General features: G+C 46.0%; 1 protein-coding gene across 1 annotated transcript in view; it reads right to left on the bottom strand.

Moving 5' to 3' along the window:
- Positions 1-1616: 1616 nt before the first annotated feature.
- Positions 1617-22689, bottom strand: part of LOC121833211 (flavin-containing monooxygenase 5-like) — a 61845-nt gene continuing 40772 nt past the window's right edge. The window contains exon 6 of the mRNA XM_042286337.1: positions 1617-2143. Within this exon, the coding sequence (XP_042142271.1) occupies positions 1700-2143 (444 nt within the window). The 3' untranslated portion in view covers positions 1617-1699. The remainder of the gene's footprint in view (positions 2144-22689) is intronic.

Below are 22689 nucleotides of genomic sequence, written 5' to 3'. Positions count from 1 at the left end.
TGCGACTCTTTTTTGACGTCACACAAGGAACGGGAGTGCAGCCATTGGTACTTTGAAAAATTTTTCATGGAGTTTCGCGTAATTATCCGTCATTGATTACTCTAAATTCGGGTGTAGTTTAATAGAATAAAAATGGCCTATGTTAATCATTAGGCTCCTTCCAGAAAGCCGTCACTATGTATTAAGAACTTCAAGTTTTCACAGGACAGTCCCTTTAAGGGTGAACAGAGGACAGTCGGTCACTCAAAGCTCACTGACTCGGTCCCGAAACATGAGTGCAGCAAAAAAAGACACTACAAAAAAAAACGTGTTTTTTCATTGTCAGAAAGCCAACCAGACCAGTGGCAGCCACCACGTCTTCGATCGACAAGGTGCTCAAGCTGCCCGGTTACAAGCCCGACCGCGAGCTGGGAGATATCAAGGCCCGCTTTCGCGAAGACCGCCACCCGGCACCACCGTCAGATCGTCTGCAAACTTGCCAAGCAGGGAGCCCTCGCTAGGCGGTCCAATCTGGCCTGCTAGAGGCCACTAGCCGATGGTGGCCCCTTGAAGATCACCGTTGCGATGAATGCCGCAGGGCCTGACGCTCCTCTTCACCCTCTTCATCAAGCCATCATCATCGTCATCATTCACACCATTCATTTATATCATACAATTTATTAATCATTATAAGCGGCGCCGCACGCCGTCAGGGTGTGGGCGATTTGCCTTTCTGCGGCGCCGCGGCTTTCCTGAGCTAAAAAGGTATATCATATCATATATCATATATCAGATCATGTTATACTGATCAATGGATTCTCCAATTAAGGTCGGTTGCAGCGTTCGATATCTACCGTCAGTATGCCGACTCACGGGGGACTTCAGACATGAATCAGTGTTCTAGGTTGGAGGCGCTGATTTTCGTTGCATATAAAACACGCTTTGCTGTCCTGTCGCGTTTTCAACTTTCTGTCAACAACGTAGCAGCAGCAGCGTCAGGGCAATCAAAATGATTTGGCAACTTTTCTCACTGATTCGATACTGCGAACGCAAGAAAACAAACTATTTTTTTTTAATTGTTAGAGCACAAATTAATGTTGAAATTACGTGTGGTGCTTTAACAAATAACAAGCGGGCATAAAAAAAAGCCTCCTTGGGGAGTGAAAGCCATAACTTGCCGTACCGCAGTGGGACGCACAGGACCTCTGGAGGTACCACTTCAATTGTTGGTTTATTGCCGGTCGCCACTCTACAAGGGTTCTGACCATCCCGGAGGTATACACACATTTTTAACAAATCTAAACTTAGGACATTTTTTCTCAATTTCGTTTGTTGCCATCGTTTTCGGCATAACTTTTACTGTGCATCCTTCCTCAAGTACGCAAAGAAAATTTATTTCACTCATATTTGCAGCGTTTTCATCCCGTTTTTGAGAGTGATATTCCATTTTTCTTGAACGAAGCGAAGACTCATTTCGCGCACGCCGTTTGGCGATGGTATTCAAACACGACAGGTCGGTGAGGTGAGAATGTTGCCTGAAACTCTCTACTCTTTGAATCAATAATGCAGATGGCATTTTTTCATATTTATTGCACATTTCATGGACTACAGAGAGCCATTACGCGTGCTCCAGCAGGTCGACGCACGACTGATATAATTGTTGTCTTCAACCACTGAGTACACTTGAGCTTATCTTCAGACACAAAATATATTTGATGCTCTAGTTGTAAACGAAGAATGCGATGAAAAGAATAATCACGGACAGGAGTATGCAAAACCTCGGGAAGCTGCGCCTCTTTGTGTGGAAACTCGTGCAGTCGCTGTTTAGAGGATAGAGCATTCTCATTTGGGATCCCAAGACGGCGTCTCGTGCTCCAGTCCATGAATGAGGGCCTTCGAGTCTGAATTGGTAGGGTACACAAGGCCCCAGTAGGGCACGGAACAGCTTGTGGTCGGTGAAGAAGTACTTGAGCATCCTGGGACTGGCGCCAATCTTGTCCGCCAGATCATCCATGTACTCCATCCAATCCACGCGTAGGGTGGTATCGTACGAGTTTCCATAATGACGTCGCAATGCAGCTCTTTCCCTTGCAATGTCCTGGTACATTTCGGGATGCGGAGGAAGCTTGCATTTGCCAGCGAGCAGCTGCGCCACCCATCGGGCCTGCGGGGAATTGAAAGCGGAGTAAGAAATTAGATGGTTTGTTAGGCGACAGATGCAATCGCGTGCTTCAGAGCTGTGAAGTGTTCGAGAAACATTCATGTAAATTAAAGATGGACATTCCCACGAGTGAACCGTTATAAACTAAAGTTTCAACAAGTGGCACCCGGATCGTTAGCTTGTCAAGAGCTTCACAGTTTCACTAGAACACAACGTTTACCGTAAAATCTCGAGATTGCCCATCACTGAAAAATAACTCACCCCTACATTCTAAGAAAAAGGGGAGCGCGACGAACTGTTAGGCCCTTGCACTTGGACCCCTGGGACTAACTGTTACACCGTTTCAAATGAACCCCGAGGACCAACTGTTAGGCCCTTGCAATTCGACCCCTCGGTCTAAACTTGCGCCCTTGGATTTAGACCCCTGGGACTACAGGTTTATCCCTTACATTTGGTCCCGAGCCTCAAATCTCCGAAACGAAATTGTGCAGTTCAGGTCAAACGTAGCTTTATTGCCTCATAGATACACATCGCATTCGAGGATGACTAAAGTCGAAGTTCCTGAGGGGTAGACTCCAGAATAAGGCCAAATTCTGAAGACTGCACTTGCGTCGAAGATGGCTTAAACACTGGGACGGCTGTTCAAACCGGTCGTGGTCCAAGCACCGTTTATTGGGGCACCGGCAGCTTCTTGCCTGTTTGCGAGGAATTTGGATTATTAGCAACAGGGGCAGCGTGAAATACCTTATCGCTCAACAAAAGTGTGATATAACACACGCATAATAAAAGAGCAAATAGGCTACAAAAGTGCCACAATGGTTCACATCTAACATGCGATCTGTTGACAGCAGACCAGCAAAATATTATATTTTTAGTAAGAGCGATGCTATATGCACTACGTAGTTCACTTTGGACGGAAATTGCTATATGCACTACGCTGAGAGCTTATGCCGCTCGGGCCACCCTTTTTCGAACTGCGCGTGTATCACTGGGGAGCTCGTTAACCCAGCCCCCCGCCTGCGTTCACGCCGCTTCGCGGCGACAGTATGCGGCTGCTAATTAGAAAAGTTAACCAGTACACGCCGCTTCGCGGCGTCCAGCCGGCAACCCAAGCCCCGCGGTCTCCGATCTGCAAAGTTTCGTCGACAACATTCGGTGTTTTTTGTTTGTTTTTAGTGTTTATCGCAAAATAGAAATATAAATATCGCCAAATGCCTCGTCAAAACAACGTTCAAGAAAAAAAGAAAAAAAAAAAGGTAGGATCACCGCGATTCGAACCTGCGTCCACTTGCGTACGAAGCGGACACGACAACCCCTACGCTATGCCACCTTTTTTTTTTTTTTTTTTCCCTTTATTGCCGACATTTACATAGTGCAACCAAGAAGTACAGTGCTGTAAAAATGCCGTCAATCGCTTACCGACTGACGTGGCATGGTTAAAAAAAAATTACATTTAACAGTTTTTCCATTGTTGGTAACCACTTCGGGACATTTGATCGAACCTTCCAAACTTCGACAATATAACGGACAGACTCGGAAAAATATTCCCCCACAGGCCTTGTGTCAACATCCGCATGGCGAACCGCCATGCGGCATCTCCATATGCTGTGAAGGCCGAGCAACATGAAAAGATCGAAAGGCACACAATTCTCGTTTTCGACTGCTAGAAACCGTATGCCATGGGAATCCAGAGGAAAGTCCTTTTTTAGAGTACGCTGCAACACATCCCAGAAAAATATAGCGTCCCAACAGTCCAAGAAGACGTGCTGAACTGACTCAGGTTTCTTACACAAAAAACAGTGGTCACCCCACGCGACAAACATACCCCTCTCCACCATCCACGTTTTAACAGGCAGAGTACCGGTGTGCAACTTGAAAAAGAAGGTTTTGATGCACGCTTGGACGGACATTTTCTTAACACGTTTCAGGACATCCTGTCCCGAACCTGTAGAATACAGAGCTCTATACAGTGGAACCGGCAGGGTTACGTCAACAAGATCCTGGTACAGCTTTTTTCTAGTGACTTCACTCAGATATTCCAACGAAAAGCCTGCTCTTAGGAATTTGTACGCTCCCACCACTTCGCGCATATAACCGAAAATACACCCACCATTTCCATACTCTGACGATACTATGAACTCAGGCAGAACATTACACAATCGCACTTGACAAACTGTACTCAAAAACGGGTCCTTGACTTTACGTAAGAAAAGGAAACGATTTACCAGCTGCTTCAAAAACAAATGAGATAGCGCCTGGCCTCCATCACTCACAGTGCGAAAAAGACTAGTCCGGCTAGTGCGCTCATAGGAAGAGCCCCAAATGAAGACCGCAAACACCCGATGCATTTTTTGGATATTCACCCTGGAACAATGTAAAACCTGAAGCGCATACCACAATTTACTTATTAGGAACACATTGCAAACAGTGGATCGGGCGAATACCGACACATCCTTTCCTCTCCACTTCTCAGCTTTTCCTTGCAGTTCGACTACCTGGGTCCTCCAAAAAGGGTCGCTGTCCCGATAGCTTTCCAGGGGGACCCCTAAATACTTTACCGGAGACGAGACCCATTTGACGTTTTCAAACACACTGGGCTTCACGTCCCACTCCCCATGCCAAAACCTATGCACTTTTCCCAGTTTACGGCACTACCACTTCTATTACAAAAACGTTTTACTGATGCTATCACCTCTCGTACGCTTTCTCTGTTTGCACCGAACAACGCGATATCGTCTGCGTAGGCCAGTACTCGCACCTCGGAAGCATGTAGCTTAAAGCCACGAATGACGCTGCTTTTAACTACGCTCAAGCAGAAAGACTCTATGTATATGCAAAACAAAAGCGGGGACAGAGGGCAACCCTGTCGCACGGACCGGAGGACGCCAATACGTTTACCAACTGACTTGTTCACAACCAGGCTTGTCGTGCATCCGTCGTACGCCATACGAACACCCTCTATAATTACGGAGCCTACGTTTACATGTTCCATTATCGCCATCAAAACCTCATGTGACACACGATCCAATGCTTTTTCCAAGTCAATCTGGAGCATCGCAATTTTATCATTCGTTGCGTCACAGCATTCTAGTACACTTCGAGCGGTGTGAATGTTTGTTGTTATCGATCTTCCTTTTATTCCACACGTTCGGTGTGAACCAACCATTTCTCCTATTACTCCTTGAAGCCGCCGTGCCACAATCTTCATTAGTACTTTGTAGTCTACGTTTGTTAAGCTGATTGGCCTATAGGATGTAACCGAACGCAATTTGACAATATCTTCGGTCTTGGGTATTAACACCGTGTGAGACCTCACAAAGGAGGGTGGTAGTTTTTTTCCTTCATAGGCCTCTTTAAAGACATTGTGTAGCACTGGTGCAACTTTATCTCTAAAGGTCTTATAGAAAGCTGCACTAATTCCGCCGGGTCCAGGTGTTTTTCCAGGGCTCAATTCGTCAATCGCTTTCACTATTTCTGTTACGTTGATCGGCATCTCAAGAAATTCCTTTGTCTCCTCATTTAGCTTCGGCGAAAGCACTAAGAACTCCTCCATAAATTCTGTCACTTTCACTGGGCTGTGCGCGAACAAGTTTGAATAATACTCGAAAAACGCTTGTTCAATATGTGTTTGGTCCTTCATAATCTTTCCATCTTTTTCGATTTCGCTGATAGTGTTCTTTCGTGCATAACGTTTTTCCATGCCCAACGCCTTTTTTGTCGGAAATTCCCCTACAGCGAACTTTTCTGCTCGTGCTCTGATAAGAGCTCCGTGATAACGCTCTTGATCAAGGACTTCCATTTTTTCCTTCAAATCACGTATATCGTTTTTGAATTCGCCCGGTGACTTACTTTCCTCTCTGATGAGCGTTTGAAAGTTTCTGCGCAGGATCGCCTCCTCATGTCTCTGAAGTGCCTTTACAGCACAGGCTTTTTCTATGGCTATCATTTCAAACTCTTCTTTAAAACCCTCCCATTCTGCTGCGTAGTTGCTTGAAACTTCTTCTAACTTGTTTAATATGCCTCGTACCAATTTTGTAAACCCTTCGTCGTCTAGGAGTCGACAGTTCAACTTCCATAGTTCCCAGGAAAACTTTGGTCGCCTATGCGTGCTTCCCAAAACAAAAGAAACTAAGCGGTGGTCACTGAACGATACCGGAACTACTCGATATTCATTGCAAACTGGCACTTGTTCTAATGATATGTAAACTCTGTCTAACCGAGCGTGGCTGATTCCTTGGAAATGAGTGTACTGAACAGTTCCCACGTGACCGATGCATTCCGCTACGTCATAAAGACCTGCCTCGCTGACAATGTCGTTCAATACCAACGTGCCAGCATCTCTGTACGGGGTCACTCCGGTCTTATCTTTTGCTGAACAGACACAATTGAAATCTCCTAGCAAAATAACAGTACGTTCGCACATACAGTAGCCATGGACAAATTCAAAGAAGATTTTGCGGTCCACTGCAGACTTCGGCGCGTACAGACAAATAACACGCTAGTGTGTCGAATAGTATGTGAAATCACAAATCACAAGCTTACCCGTTAGACATGTGACGACCGACTCTACAGTTATACCGATTGAATCCTTTAAGAACAAACAGCAACCTCCGGAAGTTCCTACTGCATGACTTACACAAACGTTGTACCGCAATGCAAAGGGTCGTAACATGCTCTGAGTGCGCTCATCGCTCTCCACCTTTGTCTCTTGTATTGCAACTATGTCTAGCTCTTGGTCAATAAACAGGCGATTCAGCTGATACTGCTTACGCCTATCACTTAGACCTCGAACATTCAACGTGCCTACACGCAATGGCTTTTCAAGGACTGGTGTGGTCATTTGCGTGTACGCACAAAGAGCATATCATGCCTCAGTAACAAACAGTTACTGGGGCGGCGGGCTGCCTTGAGACAAGGACGATGACCGCCTTGGAGACCCCCCGCGACTTTTCTTGTTCTTGACGTCGTTCCCCTCTTGTTCCGAGCACTTCCGAGGCTACTCACCTGGTCCAGCCACAGCCGCATCTGCCCCTTCGTGCCTTCGCTTAATCATCGAAGTGTTGAAGTCCATGTCGTTGCCGTGTTTCTCGCCCTCGGAGGTTTTCGTTGTATCAGATCCAGGCACAGTCCTGTCTTCGCTACTTTGCGTCGTCGAAGAAGTCTGCTCAGCCTCCGACTTTCCTTGCCGTTCCTCATCCGCGGTATTCGGTGCCTCAGTAGGTGCTTGGCTGTTGCTACCGTGTGCACATTCACTGTTCGCACCCCCGGCCCCGCTTGCAGCTTCCTCGGCCTCGACCTCGTCCATCAGTTCCTCGTTGACACCGCCACCATCGTTGTGCACTGCCACAGCCCGGGCATACCTGCGGGTGCAGTCCGTGCTTTCGTGTCCGAAACCACGACACTCTGAGCACCAAGGCGCCCTACACTCACGCCGTATGTGCCCAATGCGTCGGCAACGTAGGCAAACGGGCGCACGCCCCGGAACCACTACCAGGACCGTGCCCCCGTAGAATCGAAGCTGGTGCGGCAGGCTCTCCAGTGTTAGGTCCTGGCGGAGAGTTAGGACGACGGACAGCGTTGTAGACTCGACGCCCACCAGTCCGTCCACCTTCCACATCTCACGAACGACGCTCTTTACCTCGCCGTACGGTTCGAAAGCGCGGCGGAATGTGTCGACGGGCACGTCAAAGGTCACCCAGTGCAGCTTCGCCCTGACCTCTCTCCGATATGGGTCAATCGCTAAGCAGCGACGCCCCTTCACCTGGATTTCACCGGCTTGCAGCAGCTTCTCCTTGGCCTCTGGTGGTTTCAACTTGAGGAGCCACACGTCACCCATCTGATAGGCTCCGAGACCCGCCAACTCCGACAATACTCCAGCCTGTTGTAACGGTCGCACGAAATCTTCGGCCAGGTATGGGCGTCCGCCGGTGTCGCAGTGCAACACCACGCTGTTCTTCACCATTTCTCCTGTTGGCAAATGTGGCAGGATGGTTCGGTATTCTTCAGTCATAGTTCCCTTAGTACCGGCCGAAGCCTCAACAGTTCCCCGGCCTGTGGCCGGTGAGTTTTCCTTGGAGAACATTGAAAAGCGTCCGTTTGGAACGGCGTCTTCTTTCTCTCTACGCTATGCCACCGGTTGGAAAACTCATTGTGATCATTCATTTTATACGAGACAAACGTAGTGCATATAGCAATTTCCGGCTGAGCTGCACTCCGGAGTGCATATAGCATTACTCTTTTAGTAAACCCTTCGCTGCGAATTACAGACCCAGCGTGAGCGTGCTCAAACTATGCTTCAAAGTGACGGAACGAGCTCCCGCCATCAACGCGGAAGTCTGTACTTTCGAATAAATGTCTCCATTAAGGCCGGTTCTCACACGCAGCGAAGTGCTGAAGTAGCGCTGCTCCCGTGTCGTGAGCTGCTTTTCGTCTGCCATGAGTAACAGTTTTGACGGTGCGATACAAAGTTGGTGAAAGCTCCCGTCAGCACGCGCTTAGCGCTAGTTCAGCGCTATGCTTGTAGCTCTCTGCTGCATGTGCGACAGGCCTTTGTGGTAAAGCGATCCTGCCAGAGTCTGCAGAACACAAACAAATAAGCCATCGGTAGAACTGGCGTTTTGCTCGATACGATCGAATATCAAGTCTCTGTGCTGCATAACAAAATAAGCAACCATGGTGCCAAGAAAGAATGGCGCGCGCTTTGGAAGCTAGAGAACGCGCTCAAAATAGAACACTTTCTGAAGCCGCAGTTAATGAATATACTCGCGCTGCAGAGCCCAGGGATCCTGGGTTCGAGCCCCACCCCTGCCCGTTTCGATCTGGATGAGCATCGTACCGGCGTGCGGTCGTGTATCACTACTGCGTGATGCACGTTAAAGACCCCAGGCTAGCGGCTGTACCGCACTGGCTAAATTTCTCATCTACAGCTGGGAGACTCGTCGCCCCTGTGAGGCAGACCAAGTTCTAGGCTGTATAAACACACACACAACCCAATGTTTTAATGAATATACCATAAACCGAAGTACTTTGACATACCTTAATCGAGTTCTCTTGTCTTGTGACTTCACAGCAGATCAAGTGCAGTGTTGCAGCACCGCGAAAAACGTAGTGCATATAGCAATTTCCTGCTGAGCTGCACTCCGGAGTGCATATAGCATTACTCTTTTAGAAACCGTCCGCCGGTCTCCCGCAATGATCGGAGACGACCAGCTTCTAAGTCCTGACGAAGGCTACAGTAAAACAAATAAAAGACCGCTTCCCATTTTCCCAACGGACCCTCTCTGCCCCATCTGCCAAATCCCCCACGTGAGCGAGGAATCCGGGGTAGGGGGTCGGTGGGTGGGGGAAGAACACGTACACGGAAATCTCTCCCCCCCCCCCCCCCTACCCCCGCCCATTACACACGACACACGGACACACGGACGCCCCCAAGGACGGGAGAAGGTCGAAGGTCGCCATTTTCAACACGGAGCTCACGTGACGTACAAGCAAACGCTTTTTTTTCTCTCCCTGTCTCTTTTCAGTTTTCTCGGGGCCTTTTTTCTTTTTTAAGTCCGCATTTGTTTCGTATTGGCAGGGTACCGGGGGCGGTTCGTTGTTTGTTGTTCATCTGGAATGTTATCTGAAACAGCGACAACGATCGTATGAGGGCGTCTAGGCTGCCCCTGAATGTGCTTTTTAAGTGGAACGTGCCGTGCATCAAGTGTGTCGTTGCGGATTTTGAGTTCGACATTAGACTACCAAGAAAGGTTGGTTACAGGTAGACAAAGAGACGAGGCTCGACTTGTCCTCAGTAACTCACATTTAGCGACTGAAGTTACCATTTATTCTGACTGCGAGACTCCGGTGTTGAAAGCGCGTCTTCTACAAACTCTTAAGCTTTATATAAGAAAACAAAAAGTATTAGTATTTGGAGGTGTTGCGTTTGGATAAATGCTCATTTTTTCCGCGAAGGCAAACTACGTGAATGGGACTTGTGAAATGTCAACAGATCATTTTTTACGAGATAGTTGGGAGAAGTAGAGTCAATACGTTTGTTAACTCGCATTCGCACAACACGCGAAGCTCTACCATGTAATGTCTGAACGTTCGTGGCACATTAAACAAATTCGCCAGTTTCGTCCAAGTCTTGTCAACACTTTCAGCCGTGCTGGGCTAAGTCTCGCCGATCCCCAAAACAAGCGAAATATCATCCGTCCTCCTGACGAACATTCCGTTTGCCTTCGGGTACTGTATCATACAGATGCACCCGGTCTACACTCTAAGAAAAAAGTTGGCCTCAAGGGACTAACGGCAGCATTTGGTCCTCTGAACTCCCAGTTGCTCCCCGAAAGGACCATCTGGCTCAAGCTAGGTACCGTGCGCAAAAGCTGGGGACTAACTGCGCTTGACTGGGACCAACCGAGAGGCGTGCGCGAGCAAAAGCATCCATTAGTCCCCCTCAGACAGGGTGCATGTGTATGATTTAGTCCCCGAAGGCAGACGGAATGTTTGCCAGGAGGACGGATGCTATTTCGCTTGTCTTGGGGATCGGCGAGACTCAGCCCAGCACGGCTGAAAGTGTTGACAAAACTCGGACGAAACTGGCGAATTTGTTTAATGTGCCACGAACGTTAAGACATTACATGGTAGAGCTTCACGCGTTGTGTGAATCCGAGTGAACGAATGTTGACTCGACTTCACCCAACTATCTCGTCAAAAAGGATCTGTTGACATTGCACAAGTCCCATTGACGGAATTTGCCTTCGCGCAAAAAATGTGCATTTATCCAAACGCAACACCTCCAAATAATAACACTTTTTTTTCTTTTTTAAAATTAAACGTAACAGTTTGTAGAAGCCACGCTTTTAACACCGGAGTCTCGCAGTCAGAATAAATGGTCACTTCAATCGCTAAAACTGAGCATTCCCACCGGCGATATAAGCAGTCACGCGATGCGACTAGATCGCATCGCAAAAAAAAATTAGATGGTCACACCGGCGTGTGCGATAAGCGAGTCCAACGCCTTCGTTGGCGAGTCGTTTCTCGAAAACTCTCGCTCCGAACGCCGTTGATTGGCTCAGCCGCTCCGCGACTAGATCGCATCGCAAAAAAGTCGGGTCGAGAAGCGACTGCTCAAATCGCGTCGCTTTTTGGTCGCGATGGTCGCTTTTGCGACAAAGTTATCGCGCGACTAGATCGCATCGCCGGTGGGAACGCGCCTACGTCTCTGCGTGACAAACCTTTCTGGTAGTCCAATGTCGAACTCAAAATCCGCAACGACACACTTGATGCATGGCACGTTCCACTTAAAGAGCACATTCAGGGGCAGTATTCAGACGCCTTCATGCCATCGTTGTCGCTGTTTCCAAAACAATCCAGATGAACAACGAAGAACGAACCACGCCCGGAACGTCACACCTGGCAGCACCCTACTAATACAAAACAAAAGCAAACTAAAAAAAAAAAGCCACTCGAGAAAGCTGAAAAAACTTAAGAGAGAGAGAGAAAAAAAGAGAAAAAAAAGGGTTTGCTTGTACGTCACTCGACCGGCGTGTTGAAAGTGGCGACCTTCTCCCGTCCTTGGAGCTCTTCGGTGTCCTTGTGTCATGTGTAGTGGGAGCGGGAAGAGGAGATTACCTTCTGCGCGCACTGCCCCCTCCCCCCAATGCCCTACCCCGCATTCTTTGCTCCTTCTTCACGCGGGGGTTGGGCGTTGGTTGTGCAGATGGGGTCCGTCGGGAAAATGGGAAGTGTCTTTGTTTGAAAAGAACCTGTTTTTAGTAAGTTGGAAGTCGAAATACAGCCTTCGTCGGAGGCTGGTCGCCTTGTGTCGTCTCCGATCATGGCGGGATCCGGTTTGGACTCGCGGTACTGAAGCACTGCACTTGATCTGTTCTGAAGTCACAAGTCAAGGGAACTCGATTAAGGTATGTCGAAGTGCTTTTGTTTATGGTGTATTTATTAACTGCGGCTTCAGAGAGTGTTTTATTTTGAGCGCGTTCTCTAGCTTGCAAAGCGCGCGCCATGCTCTATTCTTTTTGGCACCATGGTTGCTGATTTTGTTATGCAGCACAGAGACCTCATATCCAATCGTACCGAGCGAAACGCCAGTCCTACCTTTGGCTTATTTTTTTTTTTTTTGTGTGCGTGTTTCGCAGACTTTGGAAGGATCGCTTGAGCATAAACGCCTGTCCACACATGCAGCGGAGCGCTACAGGCATAGCGCTGAGCTTGCGCTAAGCGCGTGCTGACGGGATCGGTCACCAGCTGTGTATCGCACCGACAAAACTCTTGCTCATGGCAGACGAAAAGTAGCTCATGAAGCGTGAGCAGCGCTACATCAGCGCTTCGCTGCGTGTGAGAACCGGCATTAATGGAGATATTTATTCGACTGTACACTAGACTTTCGCGTTGATGGCGGGAGATCGTGCCGTCACTTTGAAGCATAGTTTGAGCACGCACGCGCTAGGTCTGTAATTCGCAGCGAACGGTCTACTAAAATCTAATATTGCGCTGGTTTGCTGTCAACAGATCGCATGTTGGATGCGAACCATTGTTTCACTTATGCAGCCTATTTGTTAATTTATTATGCATGTGATATAACTTATATCTCATATATTTGTCAAGCGATTGGGTATTTACGCTGCCCTGTTACTAATAATCCAAATTCCTCCCAAACAGGCAAGAAGCTGCCGGTGCCCCAATAAACGGTGCTGGGACCACGACCGGCTTTGACAGACGTCCCAGTGTCCAAGCCATCGTCGACGCCGGTGCACTCTTCGGAATTTGGCCTTATCGTGGATTCTACCGCCCAGGAACTTCGACTTCAGTCATCCTTGAATGCGATGTGTATCTACGAGGCAATGAAGCTACGTTTAACCTGAACTGCACAATTTCGTTTCGGAGATTTGTGGCTCGCGACCAAATGTAAAGGATAAACCTTTAGTCCCAGAGGTCTAAATCCAAGGGCGCAACGTTTAGACCCAAGGGTCCAAGTGAAAGGGCCTAACAGTTGGTCCTCGGGGTTCAATTGAAACGGTGTAATAGTTGGTCCCGGGGGACCAAGTGCAAGGGCCTAACAGTTAGTCCTCGAGGTGCATTTGAAACGGTGTAACAGTTAGTCCCAACGGTGCTAGTGCGAGGGACTAACTGACGGGGCGCAACAGCTTCTCCCGTTACAGTTGCTCCCCTAGGGGACTAATGGTGGTGGCAGCGCATTTGGTCCCCCGAGGGACTAAGTCGCGCTCCCTTTTTTCTTAGAGTGTAGGGGGGACTACTGTATGCTTTTGCACGCGCACGCCTATCGGTTAGTCCCAGTCGAGCGGAGTTAGTCCCCACCTTTTGCGCACGTTACCTAGCTTGAACCAGATGGTCCTTTCGGGGAGCAACTGGGAGTTCAGAGGACCAAATGCTGCCATTATTCCCTTGAGGTCAACTTTCTTCTTAGATTGTATTTTTGACCCGATTTACTAATCCTTTTAAAATACCGAAATATAGCCTACATATGGTAATTGCAGGGCCCTGGTCAATGGTGACCTCGGCCGAAGTGGTGTTCTTTAGCCAAAGCTTGAGATAAGCGAACATTGCGGACTGGAAAGAACATTTGTCTTTGGTTCATCGCCCCTCCCCTCCATTACAAGTTCCGCAGGACCCAAAATCTCATACTAGCATTTTTTTTCTACCTTGTTTGATCGCACACCGGAGGTTAGCTCACTGCTTACTTAGAACCGATTGACTCTCGATTTTAGGTGGACTATTTGTGGATATTTTGCGGTAAACGCATTTCCAGCTTTTTTGACGGACGAAGTGCCACGTCATTGTACTTTCGCGCCGTTCTAAATATGAGAGTGGGCCGCTCTGCTTAGACTAGCGACAAAAAGAAACGTAGCAGTGATATCCTTCAGGTCATGTCCCAATTGAGATAGAATAAAAGTATAGCCTCTCAACCCGCTCGTTAATATAAGTGCTGCAATTCTTATGTGATTCTTCTTTTTACTATTTTTGGAATCCCTACACGTCCATGGTGGACTGGCCACTGTTCTGTGCAGCTGAAAGGAGGCCCTAACCACTTCATGCGATTCTGCAACGGTATATTTATCATAATAACCCAATCTATAGCCTCTAAGCATCCAAAAGTACAAACACTACATTCACGCGTAACCTTTTTTTTTTTTTTTTTTAAAGTGTTATGTAACATTGCTTACTTCAAAATTATCACAGACGCCAGGGGGCACCCTCGGACGAGCAGGAACCGTGCTCGTTCAACGACGCCCACCGGTGTCTTCGAGAAAAAGCATGGGGGCCGCCAAGCACTCTTTTTTGTCGTGTTTCTCGCTGGACCACTTTGCACAGCATTCTAAGCCTCGATAGGATGCGGTTTGGTGGGCATGCCGATTGCACTTAAAACACCTGAGTCCATGGGTTTGGGATGAAATGCCCAATTTCACGTCTCAGGTAGCAAACATTCATGTGTGAAGGTGATTTCAAGTGTTTGGAAGGCGCATACTGCCGAGTAAATGAGTGAAGAGAATCTTCTCTCTACATCTAGAAGTTTCTTGCTTATTCCCACCCTGAGTGTAAAAGATAAGGAAGCCAGAATGACCTTGCTTAGTCAGTCTAGCCCTAGCTAGCTCCCAAACACTAGAGGTCGAATGTTCGAGATGACGAGTGTAGTAGATAAGAAACCGAGCACCTAATCTCTGATTCATTCTCGCGATAGCCGGCTGTCAGGTCGACGCACCGTCGCTCGCTGCTGCCGCCATCAACGCTCGCAGCTGGGTCCATAGAGTTAAATAAGATGGCGGCATATCTATGTCCCGCTCAGCCCGTGCCTTTCATTCCCCCTTTCGGTCGATGAAAAGTGCCTAATGTGGCTTTCGAGAACCTTGAAAGCAGTTATATCTAGGGATGTCGCGAACCACCCTAGGTTCGATTTCGAAAGGTTTCGATATTTTCGAGCGAACTGAGGTTCGAATCCGAAAAATTTTGATATTTTCGTACCGACCGAGTTTCCAATTCGAAAAATTCGCAACTTTCGATCACAGTGCAGTTTCGAATTCGAAAAGTTCGAAGCTTTCACGGTTTATAAAATTTTGGGTTCGAATATTTGAATACTTTTTTACTTGAGGTTCGATAAATTTGAAGATTTCGAACTTTCCTAACTTGAAATTCGAGATATTCGAAAATTTGGAATTTCCTGGGATTTGAAATTCGAAAACCTCGAAGATTTTGAAATTCTTTGGATATAAAATTCGAAAACTTTAAATGCTTCGAATTTTTATAGACATAAAGTTCGAAAACTTCGAACATTTCGAACTTCTTGCTACATAAAGTTCGAAAAGTTCGAAAGTCCCGACTCTCTTTCAACGCTAAATTAAAAAAAAAAAAGACTGAAGATTTTGAATTTCTTTTAGGTCCAAGTTTTCAAAGTTCGAAGTCCGGTTTTCATGTTCCTCTACAGTTTCAGTTTCAAATAAGGCTTTCACGACTCACTGGTTTTCACGAAATCAGGTTTAGAAAAGTTAGGGTGTGATATTTATACTCCGCGAAGTTGGGTCAGGCAATTAAATGAGACGACGAGTGTCCCAGATGTGCCGGAATATTTGCCAGTGCAGAGTGACGTGTGACCATAGACCAGTAATTGTGACCGCCAGCCCCGCGGGGGGGGGGGGGGGGGGGAGGGCGAGGGGGGAGGGTCTTTAACGTGCATCACACATTAGGGATCACACAAACGCACTGTTTTACGATACTCATCCAGTTCGAAACGGCTGAGGGGTGGGCAGGAGGCTGAAGCTCAAAAAAACCTTGAAGCGACCTGGAAAACTACCTCCCTATCCCTGGCACGCTGGTAGTAATCCGGTCGAACGCCGCCCGCGATAGAAAGTTAAGTTTGTAATTGTCCTGGAGGTTTATTTTCCGGGACGGAATAAACGCCTCGCAAAAAGCACAGAAGCCGAAACAACTCGAGGTTGAGGACCGTTCTACCATACAAGTGGCGTCGGAAGAAGAAAAACGGGAAGGGGGGAGGGGGGGGGGGGGGCTGCAGCCCTCCTTTCCCTCTTCCAGATATTTCGGACTGTTAAAGAAAACAATACGAGGAAGAAAGAGGGCGTGGTTGAGCTTATTTTAATCTGAAATTATTTATGCAAGTGAATATCTACTGTCGCTCTTCACTGCACACACTAAACATTTTCACGCCCTTATTGGTGTAAATGGCATGGGTCACAACTCACCCCCTTATTGGTGTACAAAAACGCCCTAGAAAAATGGTGTTATTTCTCACTCCCTCAAAAACCGGTGTAATCCCTTACACCCTACACAGAAAGGAGTGATTCTGCTCTACACCTATTTATTAGGGTGTGATGGCAGCAGTACACCCTACCAAAAACGTGTACTGCAGCTAGAAGAGCATGGTGGGTAAACCCCGAGACTAGTGACAAAAAAATTGGGAAAACACAATACTGTCTCAAAATGTCTTGAGACGTGTTGTGTTGTCCCGATGTTTTGTCCTAGTCTTGGGTTTTTTTCACCATGATCCTTCACCAGCTCGCCTGCGCAGTAACTCTCACTTCATTCAGCTACAAGAAGTTATACTAAATGTGTAACACAGCACTTCATCAAAAAGTATTTACGGAGAAATGATTGCTAACAAATTGAAACATGTGGAACACTTTATTTTTTGAATCCAGAAAAAAACGTGCATGGACCTCATCTTCTTCTTTCGCGAATTCGCGAGAAACCAATGTCAAACCTCAAATGCTGGCATTTGTGACCTAGTGTTAAGTTTTTGTGACAAAGCTACAAAATTCCTAGAGGCTTAAAATAAATGCATTCAAACTTTAAATAAGGCTTTCCTTCGCCTAAACCTACTTTAAAGCTTTCTAGCTCTGCTGACGTAGGCAAAACTCGACAGGCTGGCAGAGACGGAACGACCGGGAGTTGATTGAGGCGTAAGCAGCAGTTCATGCTTGTAAACAGTAAAATGGTCTATTGAGACGGAAGCAGGACTACTACCAGAAGCATGCTTGCAGAGTACTTACAAATAAAACACCGATCTCATGTAATCCGTGATAGTTGCATAATCCGGTTCGGGCGCCACAAAAAAATTCGCAAACACAACGTCCAGGATGAAGGCGGTTGCTCACATTCAACGGAACTATCGCCGTCGTCGATGAGCAGCTCTTTGTCGTGATAGATGCACAATCCGACTAGGGCAGCACAAACTACGCAAACACAATGTCGAGGATGAAGGCGGTCGATCACAATCAGTGGAAGTCTCACGAGCGCCGACGAGCAGTTCTTTGTCGAAACGCGTCCAACAAACACAGCACAATAATTCCATGGACTCCGACGAAATTCACAAATATTACCAAAAAATTAGTATGAACGTATTCCGGCCGTTCAAGACGAAAAACCACGGCTGCGACTGCAACGCACGAAAAACAGAAGAACACTGACGCCTGACGGAAGCTTTTTAGGAACTGGACCTACGTGGCCCCTACACTCACCGTAATTTGGAATACGGCAAAGACTTCGGCCCCAGTGAGCCCATCAGCGCGTCGGAGCGAGTCACGTGACATACTATAGTCCAAACGTCTCTGTCCTACGGAGAACGGTCACGTGTTACACACCACCCCTCTGATTTGCTAGAAGCGGCCTTCGCACTCGCTCACAGCCACACGAAGGCACAAAAGAAGGTGTGGAGGCTTATCAGAAGACGAGGTCAAAGAGGGGTGGACAAAGCAGCTAATCTCCCTCTGCGGCTTTGTATAAGCCACCTGGGCTGCCCAAGGAGGGTCGCAAAATGGGACACGTCAGGACTTGCTTTACGCAGTGGCGTGCGTGCTCTGATGCCGACCGCGAAATCACGAAATAAATAACACAAAACAAATTCGAACGCATGAAACAAGAGATGCAATTTCACCCGTACGAAAAAAGAAAAAAAAAAAAGCGTCGGGAGGCTAGATATTTTGGTGTCAACTAAGGATCGCGTACTCTAGCCGGGGTGTCATAAATTCGGCACTTTCGATTGTCTTGCGGAATTGTTTCGTCAGAACTACACACAAAAATAAAATCTCAGTGAAGGTGCTAAAAGTAGCGCGAGGGCCAGTCAGGTGAGTTTGTAATACACGAAATGAGGGCGCCACGGCCCATAGTTTGTTCAGTGTTTCAGCGCAGGAGGTCTTTCTCTGGTTAAAAGTAAGCAGACTCCGTTTTGCTTCATCTTGTTTTTCTTTTCTTTTTTAACGTCGGATTTTAGGCGGTTAAGAAATAGACATACCTCGCCGGCATAGGCCATTCATGCGGGAATCTGGACGCTCAACCAAAAACGGCATCGCCTACGGTATGTCAGGATGGCGTCGCCGGAACCCATCCTTTTCTTCACAGATATTGGCTGGACCAAAATGGTAACGGCGCAATTTTTCATATTTGATCCTATATCGGCGCAATTCTGTGTGCTGTTTGGGTTGTATATTGACACGTCTTCGTTCATCTTTTGCGAGTGGAGATGTTTCGTTTTTAAATCGAAGTTGAACTGATGAAACTGACGCACACGCGACACGTAATTTTCGGCTCGTGTCGGACGGTGAGTTCGGTCGGAGTTGCAAAAACTATACTCCATTATTTCCTAACCATACGCGACTTCGTGTAGCGATTAATTATACTGGATGTTTATACCGCCGTACATCAGCAACAGTTTCAGCAAAGCAATAAGCATTAACGGATATGATATCATGGGTGTATTAGACTGGCATCACCATAACGCCCCTTTCACACCGTGTTAATACAGGGCGTATAATTCGCCCATACACCCTTTTTACACGATTTCAGACGCCATCGCAATAAGCGAGGTCGTAAAAAGGGTGTGAAAGGGATGAAAAACATCAGCACACCCTTTTTACACCCACCGATATTCAAATATCGTGTAAATGAAGTGTAAGAAGGGTGTTTTTCCTAACTTACACCCTTTTTACACGATTATGGGTGTTATAATGTTTAGTGTGCATAAAAGATCGCGTAGATGGTCATTCTCGAAAACTCGTTGTCAGAAGGCACTACTGGTCACATGCTTAGTGGTTCGGAAGTTCACAGCTATGTCTTTTCGACCTAAATCACTGTGCCATTGATAAAACAAATAAAACAAATAAAAAATACATAACAATAAATGCGGGGATAAAAAGCTGGAGAAAAAAAAAACTATCAAGAATTTGCCGGGAGTGTTATATTCTTGCATATTCAGAGGCTCAGAACTTCGAAACAAGTTTCTCCTACCAAAATGTGTACAGGCTACAAGAAACACGTCCCAAGAACGTGAAGCGAAAAAACAAATGTTTACTTTTTAACGACGTGCTGAACTTGAACAATATTAGATATCTTCTCCCATGAGTTAATTTATTCCTGAACGTGAAAAAACAGTAAATACATTATTTTGTATTTTTCAGATGGCGATGATATGTACTGTCTGTAGTGTTAATTTAAATGCGATACCGCATACCGCATGCGATACCGCAAATGCGATACCGCAAGTTTAGGGCATAATTACCCGTAGTTACATGTTCGGACATTTCTTCGAAACTTATCTTCAATAACAATAATCACATCTTAAGGCGACACTTACCTAAGCTATACATAGATCGTTCTTAAAAAGTTTAACATCTCTACCATAAATAGCTTAGGCTATAGCGCGCTTCAAATATGGCACAAACGACAATCGTCAAATAACTGTGGTCCTTCCTCGCCCCTTCGGGAATTTATTTCTTTAAAACTAAGCATGCCAGAACATTGAAATAAACGGCATTGTTTTTCGTAAGGAACGCAGCACCGCATGTAAGAATTTGAGAAAAGGAAAATACGAATGTACCTCACTACTTTAATTCAAATGAAACCGTCTGCCGGTCTTTCGAAGTTCGACGAGCGTCGAACTCTTGACATGTCAGGATTCGAAAATTCGAAACTTTTTGATTTCTCTTGACAAATAAGTTCGAAAGTTCGAAAATTATCAAATTCCTTAGCGTAGGCAATTTCGCAAGTCGGAAAAGCTTCGAATTTTTTAGTGCGAGAAGATGGAAAGTTCGAAAATCCTCGATTTTTTTTGTCTATCGAGGTCGAAAGTTCGACAAGCATCGCATTTTGCAGCGTAATAAGTTCGAAAGTTCGAAAAGGATCGAATTTCTTTGCGTCTTAAATTCGGCGGTTCGAAAAGCGTCGAACATCTTAGTTTAAAAAAGTTCGAAAATCGACTTCCGTCGAATTTTACAATATAGAAAGTTCGAAAAATCGAAATATTTCGAACCTTTCGAACCGCTGGATTGGATAGTCGAAACTTCGGTCGAAAAAAGTTCGCGGCATCCCTAGTTCTATCTGACCAGAAAAAAAAACATATAAAAAAGTTGAAATTAGGCAAGGCGACACATTGCAGAAAAACGAAAGCAGACAAAGAAACGGCGCCTTGACATCAGAGCTGATAGTTTCACCTCATGCAAATCATTCCACGCGATTTGAAACATACGTTTCGTTCTGAAAACACAGAAGGGCCAACAGTAAAGACGGAGATTGGGAGCTTTCAACAAGCCTAACTTTTCAACCCTGTACACGAAGTTTTTCGAATGAAGAAAAAAAAATCCATGCAAGCAGATTCACGTGCTTGGAGGGTCGTCGCTTTGATATGTTTTTCCCCAGGAGTGCTCTATTAAAAGGGGCCATGCAACGATCTTCAATTGGAATTCTTTTCACTTTACACAAGCTTACTGGCACTAGTGGAACTCAAGGATACTCGCACTCAACATTCCTGGCCAAGAAACTCCTTTGTTGCAGTGTAACCGACCCTTCTCAAAAGTCCGCGTCAACGCCTGTCCGCCATTGATTGCTCACCTACTCGGGTGGACGCCAGCCTTCGGCTTCCACACGACCTGCCTCGTGTTGGACACGAGGACTGCGTCAGCGTTCGGCGAGGTCTGGGATCTAATCACGCACTTTATGTCCAAGCAATGGCGCCCACCAATGTTGCCTGGCGTACTTTTGAAAATGGTATATTCCAAGCCCAAAAGTGAGTGTTTTCATTCACCTCCTTTGCCAAACTGGATGACGTAACTGGGGAACCACAGTATCCCCAGTGACGATAATCGAAAGCGGCTCATTGATTGAACCCGAGCATTCCGTGGGCGCTCGATATGGGCTTGTAATAGTCTATAGCTCAAGAAGCATTCGCGTAGTGGCCCGTGTCCAATCGCTGCAATGACAACAAAAGCCGAAGCATGTCTGGAACTCGGCGCGTGTCCTGTGCCTTGCCAACCCCTGTGCGTGGCTATGATCGAAATTGGCGCCATAAAATCGGCTCAAGATAACGTGGCTGCGTTTTCTGGCTGCGAGTTGAGGGGGTGAACGCTGCTCCTTTTTCTTCAATTTATTTCTGAGACTTCGATTGCGTGTGGTGAAAAACAAACAAGTGTTTTAGAGGTCATTAACATCGGGGATTCGTTCTGCTCGGTATTTGCACAAAGTAGAAAAATCATTGCATCGCCCCTTTAACGCACGTGAAACTTTTAAATTCTCCTATATAAATGCTTGTTAATCTCACATGACAACGCCTAAACATTTAAGACAGTTTCGATTTCTGTAGTTTACTAAGTAAGCAAGCTGAATGTCAGGAAGAACCTCTTACCATATAATACTGTAAATACTATCAATGTATAAGTTTTGCTTAGCTGTATGTTGGATTCGGGAACAAATTAAAAACTATGATCATGTTATAAAAATACCTAATATTTAAGTGAAAACCGAAATGACAGAGATAGGCGTCGTGGAATTAAGGTTCAAATATATCTTCTCTTCATAGGCACTGCTTAATATGACAAAACGATATACGCAAAAAATTATATTTTACATTTACAAGAGCAGATAAAACTCTTTTCATGTAAAAAATTAAAAAGAAAAATATGTATTTTACTAAAATGACGTAGAATTTTCTACTTTTAGCTTTTGTTGTCATGTTTAGTCTCGTTTATTTTTTGTATAAACAGTATATAAATTAACAATATTATACTTTTTTAAATAGGCTTAGATAAATGCTTTCCTTTAATATATTTCTCATGCATTAAATAATGGTACCTCGAAAGCTAGCTCGATTCAAAGTTGGCCAATTATTGTCAAATGTGCGAGATTCAAGAATATTTATTTTATGAAATCAAATTTAAGTAAAACAAACTTCTAGACAACTTTCACCTTTCTATATACAGCATTAAAGCAGTAAAAAAGCTGTCATTATTGTGAAAAGGAAAATCCGAACTTTGCGAGACTCCAAAATATATCACAATCGAAAACTGCGAAAATCGCAAGACCTACCTTTTGCCCTTTCGAAGCCCAAACTCAAGGACAAAAATATTCCTGTAGTTCTAATTTACAGTTTTGTTTAAGCCACAGAGTTTCCACCAACATGCATTCTTTCCAAAATGTTTTCAAGACCCATAATTTTTCTTGCAGGATTCCAGATGAAATCAGCCATCATGTATGAAGCCGCGTTACGATGGAACTTTTTTTCTTGTACAAAACAATGTTGTGTAAGCAGAATG

This window comes from Ixodes scapularis, unplaced genomic scaffold (assembly GCF_016920785.2).
Source record: "Ixodes scapularis isolate PalLabHiFi unplaced genomic scaffold, ASM1692078v2 PGA_scaffold7__128_contigs__length_106722199, whole genome shotgun sequence".
In the NCBI taxonomy this organism is placed as follows: Eukaryota; Metazoa; Arthropoda; class Arachnida; order Ixodida; family Ixodidae; genus Ixodes; species Ixodes scapularis.
The sequence above is the reverse complement of the archived record's forward strand: the minus strand, read 5'-3'. Positions and strand labels throughout refer to the sequence as shown.